Source organism: Hyla sarda, chromosome 4, assembly GCF_029499605.1.
Source record: "Hyla sarda isolate aHylSar1 chromosome 4, aHylSar1.hap1, whole genome shotgun sequence".
NCBI classification, from domain to species: domain Eukaryota; kingdom Metazoa; phylum Chordata; class Amphibia; order Anura; family Hylidae; genus Hyla; species Hyla sarda.
The window spans coordinates 8795674-8804229 of NC_079192.1; the positions used below are offsets into that span (position 1 = coordinate 8795674).

The 8556-nt window shown below is 44.1% G+C and overlaps 1 protein-coding gene across 1 annotated transcript; it reads right to left on the bottom strand.

Moving 5' to 3' along the window:
* Positions 1-7331: 7331 nt before the first annotated feature.
* Positions 7332-8261, bottom strand: LOC130367223 (olfactory receptor 6B1-like). Its single transcript, XM_056569626.1, has one exon. It carries the CDS (start codon positions 8259-8261, stop codon positions 7332-7334), a length of 930 nt encoding a protein of 309 aa, XP_056425601.1.
* Positions 8262-8556: the final 295 nt, after the last annotated feature.

Here is an 8556-nt window from a genome sequence, read left to right on the forward strand (position 1 = left end):
CCTTAAGAGGTTAAGTGTAGTGGAGCGCATTGTCCTCCCCTCATGAATCCATGCCACATAGGTACATCTCAGTAGTGTACTATTTTGTTCCTGTTAAAGTCTTAAGGGCCTACATACTGTGAAAGACCAGCTAAAAGTACACACCTGCTGGTGTTGTAGACAACTTCTGTTTTAAGCGTAGTGGAACTCATCGTACTCCCCTCATATCCGCCCTAAGTATGTCAGGCAGAGAAGTGCCAGGACGTGCACAGAGGAGTGGCAGAGGCATAAATCCATCAGGCCGAGGTCGCAGCAGACTAGGGACGAGTGGCAGCAGAAGTTGCAGCGAGAGGCCTGAGCTCCTAGTATCAGCTAGCAGTCGTGTCTCGACCAGCAACCCATCTGCCATCATCAACTGGTAACACGGTCATCCACTTCATCACAAGAGACATTTGACACCCCCCAGTCAACAGTTGTTGGGTTCCTTAGACACAACCCTCAGTTGGCATGGCCCGGGAGCAGTCCCTGTCCTCCCATTACCTTTGTCCTATGCTGTTCCCTCTCCTACAGAAGTATCTTATGCTGTGGGTTCAGCTCCACTATTTACTGAGCACGATCTAATAGAGGACAGTCAGTAGCTATTGCCCAGCCAAGAAGGGGAGGAGACATCCACCGCTTCCTCCACTAGGTGGGCAAGTAGTGATGAGGAGAGTGACGTGGGAGGTGGTGTTTTGAGCGTTCAGGCTCCTGAATCAGACACTGTTGAGGAACCTGAGGAGAACATCAGTGATGTGAAGACACAACTCGATGATGATGATGATGATGAAGCCGATCGCACTAGGGAGCTGTGTGCAGAAGGGGCTTCATCATAATCAGGAGAGGAATATTGCAGGTTGCCCATGAGGCAGCAGCTTAGCCAACAAGGTAGTAGCATGGTTGGCAGTCAGCATTGTGGCAAAAGTGTAAAGTCTAGAGCCAAACATGCCCAGGGTAGATCACCTGCTTCACAGCAGCCTACCTTCCCGGGAGGTAGTGGAACAGTGGTTTCTGGAGACGGCAGCTGAAGCAGTCAATTAGTGCGGACTGTTGGTGGGAAAATCAGCTGCTCGGCAGTGTGGCAGTTATTCATAAAGCATCCGATGGATGTTAACCTGGCCACATGCAGCAGAAGGTGAAGCTCGGCCAGGGTCCCAATGTGAGCACTAGGGACCTGCTTTAACATATGCAGAGTCACCATAAAGTGGCCTGGGAGAACCGTGGCTCCGATGTAGTGGTCCAGCCTGCTGCATCCCCCAGTTGCACGCCGCTCCCTGTTTCAGCCAGCCAAAGCTCCACCACCTCAGCTGAAGGGAGCTTTGTGTCATACCCTCCTTCTGTCGCTCCAGATGCTCCTGCTCTCCCGCCAATATACTATCGGTGAAGCCATGTCCAAGAGACGACAATATGCGCCCACTCATCCAACGGCGCAGAAGCTGAATGTTCTCCTGTACAAGTTGCTGGTGCTGCAATTCCTCCCTTTTCAAATAATGAACTCTGCACCTTTCAGAGAATTGATGGCTTGTGTCGAGCCGAGGTGGAGAGTCCCAAGCCGTCATTTCTTTGTGAAGAAGGCAGTACCAGCCCTGCACAATTTTGTGGAAGAGAAGGTGGGCCAGTCCTTGAGCCTGTCGGTGTGTTCAAAAGTGCACGGCAGCGCCGACTTGTGGAGCTGTAACTATGGTCAGGGTAAATACATGTCCTTTACAGCAAACTGGGTGAATGTGATTCCTGCAAAGCCACAACACCAACTTGGACAGGTCACAACACTTCCGTCTCCACGCTCTCAGGCCATTGGTCCTGTGACAGTGTGCGACTCCGCCTCCTCATCCTCCTCTGTGTCCTCAGCCACCACTGCATACCATGTGTGCAGGACACGGCGGTGTCACACTGTTCTTCACATAGTTTGCCTTGGCGAACGGAGTCACACAGGGGAGGAACTGCTAAAAGTCATTCGTAAAGAAATCGGAGCATGGCTTACTCCACGAAAACTGGAACCATGGTGACCAACAACGGGAAGAACATCTTGGACGCACTGCGACAAGGAAGCCTGAGCCATGGCCCTGCATGGCACATGTGTAAAATCTGGTTGTCAAGTGGTTCCTAAAATGTTCCCCCCATTTGCAAGACATAATAACAATGGGAAGGAAACTGTGCATGCACTTCAGCCACTCGTACACCGCAAAAGACACCCTCCTTGAGCTGCAGCGTCAGAACAGTATCCCCCAACATAGTCTGATTTGCAATGTTGCCACAGAGAAAAGCTATCACAAATTTCTTGATGATCCAAGCAGATAGGAGTACTCCCCTGAGTAACTTCAATGTGAACCAGTGGCAGCTCATACGTGACACCTGCCGTTTGCTCAGGCCCTTTGAGGAAGCCACATTATTTGTAAGTCGCCAGGATTACATTTCCTTCATTTCCTACAACACGTGTTGGAAATGATGGCTGATAAGGGCACTGGAGACGTGGAACCTATATCTCACGGCCACATGAGCCCTGTGGAGGCTGGACTGGAGGAGGGGGAGGAGCACAGTTTAGGTTTCACCAAATGGGCAGATTTCTAGTCAACTGACAAGAGAGAAGGAGCAGCCAGGGGTGCTAGAGGGTTATGAGGAAGGCGAGACAAAGGACCCAGACACACTGTGGCAGTATGCAGTGCAGATGGAGGCAGGGAGTCCCTTGGAGTCACTTGCACAAATAGAACGATGCATGCTCAGTTGCTTGCGTAGGGACAGCTGAATTGTCAACGTTCTGCAGCGGTATTACTTTTGGCTCTCCACCTTATTGGACCCTCGCTTTCGGCACAAAATGGGGGTCTTTCTTACACCCACTGAGAGGGAGGACAAACTGACCTACTACAGAGACATCCTAAGTAGTCAGTTGACTGATGCCTATTGGCACCATCATCCATCCTCTCGCATGTCTGACTTGGGGGGCCCTCTGCGCTCACCTTCCACTGCCATGGCTGCTGGGGAGGTATGGGGTGGCAGGAGCAGTACCAGCTCCATCAGCAGCAGCCTGAGTTTACAGTTGCTGATGAGTACCTTTCTTCACCCGCATAGTGAAGCAACTCATAAGCAGCAGGTAGACCTGGAGCAGGACCTGAACCAGCAGGTGGTGGCATACGTTGACATGCCCATGCCAACACACCTTGAAGATTCACTGGACTTCTGGGCAGCCAAACTTTATTTGTGGCCGCAACTAGCAGAGCTTGCCCTGGAAAAGCTGTCCTGCCCGGCCAGTAGTGTGCCATCAGAGCGGGTGTTTATTGCGGCCGGGGCCATAGTCATCCCAAGGAGAACTCGTCTGGTCACAAAAAATATGGAGAGACTGACCTTTGCGAAGATGAATCAGGGATGGATCAGCCAGGATTTCCACCCACCAATGCCTGATGCATCAGAGTAGATTGACCATGATGCCACACCAATACAAATGAGGATAGTGCCAAAAAGATTTAAGGCACTGCTCCCCAGTTATAAACATTCCTCTGCATCAGACCTTTTTTCACCCACCTTCCCCACCGGGTACTGGTATTGGCACCCACCGCAGCACTCTGTCACCGGGTCACTTTCAGGAACCCTGATGCTGCTGCCACCTCTAGGCTGCAACAATATGTTCTCCTCATGCTACCGTCACCTCCACTCTGTGTCATTCAACCACTATATGTTCTCCTCATACTGCAGCCAACTCCAGGCTGTGTCATTCAGCCACCATATGTTCTTCTCATGCTGCCGCCAACTCCAGGCCTGTTTCATTCAGCCACTATATGGTCTCCTCTTGCTGCCACCATCACCAGTCTGTGTCATTTAGCCACTATATTGTCAGGGACCGACCCAGGGGACAGGGAGAGTGAGCCCTAAACTGACCCTAAAACATTTCTCCCTGCCTACTTGCCCACTCACCCTAAACGGTGAGTCAATAACTGGGAGCCGGTCCCTTCCTGCGCTAAAGTGCAGTGGTGTAAAATCAAATAGTAAACATGGTCGGTCACAGGGCAGGAACGGAAAACTACTAGACCATACGAATACTAACAGGCAGTACTCACAAACAGAACAGAATATAGTGAATTAACAAGCAGTTTACAAAACCGAATATAATATAAACGGCAGACATGATAAAAATGAACAAAACTAGGCATGATATGAGTATACAGCAGAATCCAGGAGATGAAGGGGATAGCAGAAGAACTGAGAGCCAAAACACTAAAACTGAACAGGTAAAATAGAATACTTTTATGAACCTTTCTGATTAAAAACATTCTGGAGGATCATAGAACAAGTTTTTTTGGCATAGAACAAGTTAATAGCAGAGATTAGAGCGATGCAAAGACCTTTTACATCTGGAGGCTAAAATGATGTTATGTTGAAAAGCCCAGGATGATTTGGAAAAAAAATGATAGACTTGACTTAAGTTCTTTATCTAGTGTACATGTATTTTGTGTAAATTACTCCACAGTTTATTTTTGTATAAAGTTTTTACAATTTTTTATTCTCCATTGTTTGTAAACAGGTCTCGGACTCACGTCCCATAAGGAGTTAGATATCTTTACCTGTTTGTGATATTGAGAGCATGATCTGAAGAAACGCTGTTTCTGGCGTAAAACAGCTGTAACCTTCCTTGCGGCCCAAAGAAATTATTGATGTGTTTGCACCTTGAATAAAGAAATGTCTTAATGCATAATTCCATGTTGACTGCCTCCTGAAATTCTACATGTGTTGGTAAAAAATTGTAAGACACCACACTGCACACCACACAGCCTAACAGCTCTAAATCCCCGTATAACACTGCCAGGAAGGAGTTAACTAACAGCTTGTTTAATGCGCTAGCTGATTTTGTATGTTTATTAACACTAATATATAGCAGCATTTAGGTATCCCTGGTTGTTGGCAGATGCCTGCCGGTGTTAGAATGCACACAGAAGTATCAGAAAACGCAATGTTTTTTTCCAAGAATTCCAAAAATTATCCCTTTTTGTAAGCTGCAACAGGATTGGTAACAGAAAACCTTTGAAGAAATTTATTTTTTGAATCTTATAATAAAAAAATAAATAAAATACATTTTCTTTTTTAAGCTGCAACAGGTACCTAGAGAAACCTTTTTTTACATTTTGAATATTTGGAAAAAAAATTATGACATTGCAATATGAAATTGAAGACCCTATAGAAAGTCTTTTCCAAGTGTTCCAAAAATGATCCCTTTTTGGAAGTTGAAACAGGATTTGTGTCCCAAAATAATCAAGAAAAATGTAGTTTTGTATGAATAGCCAAAAAAAAAAAAAAAGAAATCTTTTTTTGGGGGATTCATGGGTTGAGTTTGTGTAGGCCTAACTGTAAGTAACAGCGTACAGCAGGAGGTGTCAGGCTTGTAGTTTCCATCATACAGCAGAAGGTGGCGGACTGGTGGGACATGTATCTGATCAGACCAACAGGTCTGCTGACATCCTCATCATCAAACTCCACCTCATAGTCCCCACCAGTCTCAACAATATGATGTCTGATCATGGGCTCCTTGCTCCTCCTAAGCATATCTACCATGATAGTCGAGCAGGAAAAGTATAGAATGGCCACATATTAAAACCGTTCATAACAATAAAAAACAGGACCTGAAGTTTTTGGGACTTGCAGTAATCAAGACACTGCAAAATAGAGGAGACCAACATACTTCAAATGGAAAGTGAATTAATTCTTCGTACGGACGCAGTAGGACTGCTCAGTCTGAACGAGCGTGATGATTTGAATTACACTGTCAGGGGTTATTAACATCAGATCTTTACACACCGGATCATGAGGATCCACCCTGAAGTATTCACATCTAAACCGTTGGAATACGTTTAACCTAGTACACATTTGAAAAAGCTAATATAAGTTTGGTAAAATATATAATGGAATATGGGTTTCCTCCATTCACTGCAACATCTTGTGCAAGTATGACCAACATTTTTACATAAAAAAATGATTTTAATATTTTGTATTATAGTTGTCAATAGTTATATCATTTAAATAAAGTTGTTATATAAAGGGAGGGGGCTTTGGTGGAGGTCATAGGTCTCGCCTAAGCACTCTGTGTAGCGCGAAACTGGCCCATCGGCCACATCGTTGTATCTGTATCCAGTCTGTCCGAATAAACATACATGTGCAGCAGAAACGTGAGTGCAATTCTATACTTTTCCTATTCGATTGTGATGAATTCTACGAAGATGAATAGAGAACCACAAGATTAACTCAGCTGGGGTTTACAGGGTTGAGACGGTTATCCCACGGACAAAGTGGTGAGGGCAGCAGTGTCGACTGCGCTTTCTTGTATATGCAGATCTACCATGATGTCTTACAGTATCCCCACCCTGCCCATCACCCAAGTCTGGCTAGTGCTATGTTTAACCAATGTTTACACCTCCACCACCTCAGCATCACACTCCAAAGGCTAACCATGACACAACTTTTCCTCAGGGCTAATGCTATCCTTCTGCTTAGGACTAGGGGGGTGGGGGTGGAGAAAGACAAAGACAGAGATGATGGAACAGACCAATGAGGTTTGACATTTCCACTGTGCCATGTAATGGTAGACAATGAGGAATCCAATGACAGCTGGCCCACCGTCATATTGTCAGATTCTTTTCCTTCTCCTGAGAAGACCTTCAACCAGTCATCCAGTCCAGAAGGGCCATGCTATCCTCCGAAACCACATGATCCCTGGAAGACAGTAAGAACTCTTGTTTGCTGACATGACTGCTAATACTATGACCAAGCATCTGACTGCTTCTGCCACCTGTACTGGTGCTGGTACAGCTACCAACATTCTTACTGGCAGAAGACATAGCAGGGATGTTCTGTCCTTTACCCCGTCACACAATTCATTTATCAGACATATTTTACCAGACTTAAGATTTTGAGGTTATTTTTATCTTTTTGGGATGATTGGTCACTCACCTACTAATCAACTTTCACTCTCCACACTTTAAACTGCCTTGTTATCCAGGTAAGAATACTGTGTGTGCAATGAAGCCAAGAAAATACATGTAAAAGTGCTTTAGATGGTTAATGTGTGTTAAGTTAAGACATGTTTTATTGTTTTGTTATGTTGCAACCAGTTAGGTATACTGTCTATACAATGAAACCAAGAAAATACACGCAAAAGCGCTATAGATGGCTAATATCTTGAATACAGCCATTCACTATTATACTTAGCAATGTTCGGAAAGGTCATTCGGAAAGTCATTTTATTGCCGACTGCTACGTGATACTTAGTGCAAAAAGTATTCACAATTCAATGAGGCCTTCATATACAGTAGTATTGTACTTTTGTCTAAAATGTCTCATCTTTTCAAGATATAGATGGTAATTTTTTGAACAGCTTTTTTGATCTCATGGTTCCTCAGGCTGTAGATGATGGGGTTTAATAATGGTGCCACTACTAGGTAACACAGAGATTTGTATTTGTTGATATGGGATGAACTCTCATCAGATGGAAACATATAGACTGTGATATAGGACCCATAATAAACACAAACTGTGATCAGGTGGGAGCTACAAGTGGAGAAGGCTTTTCTTTTACCAAAAGAACGTTTAAGGATGGTGAGGAAAATACAAATATAGGTCATAACGATAAAAATAAATGGTAAAACAAAGATAAATATATTAAAAACAAAGTCTTGCATCTTCACAACGGAATTGTCTGAAGTGGCCAATTCCACTACAGGACCAAAGTCACAGAAAAAGTGGTCAATGTAGTTCAAGCCACAGAAATTAGATTGAATAATAACAATGATCTCACTTATTGTTAACACACTGTCTAAAAACCACGCCCCAAAAACAAGCTGGAGGCAAAGATCTGGGCTCATCAATGAAGAATATCTTAATGGGTGGCAAATGGCCAAATATCGATCATAGGACATAACGGCAATGAGGAAACATTGAAAACATCCCAATATAATAAATAAGAACAGCTGAAAAATACAGCCCCGAAAGGACAGGATACCCTCCTCAGTAATTATTATGTGCAACAATAAAGGGACGATACTGGTGGTCAGTAAGACGTCGGATATGGATAAATGTTTCAGAAAGAAATACATTGGGGTTTTGAGGTGATCAATAACGGAGATCAGAAGGATAATAAGAAGGTTTCCTGCCAGTATAAATATATAAGTCAGGAGAAACACAATGAAGAGAAGAGTCCTGTACTTGTGTAGACTCTGGAACCCAAGAAGACGTATCTGAGTGACCTGCGTCTCATTCTCACCACACATAATTTTTGGCAATAAATTTTCAAGATGTTCTTTTCTCTTATAAACCTAAAAAAAATCAGTCATAAATGTGTTTGAAAAAGACTTGAAATATATCACATTAATAATCACATTAGGTATACATTCTACGTTCTGAAGGTTCTCCTTAGAAGATGCTCACAGAGGTCTGCAGTGTCTTAATCCAAAATGTTGTATACAGTACGAGCCTTGTTGAGCTTTGTCTTGAAAATTGTGAAATTTCCTGATGTTGGTGTCTTTTATAGTATAAGACAAACACAGGATATTCCCTCAGTATCCT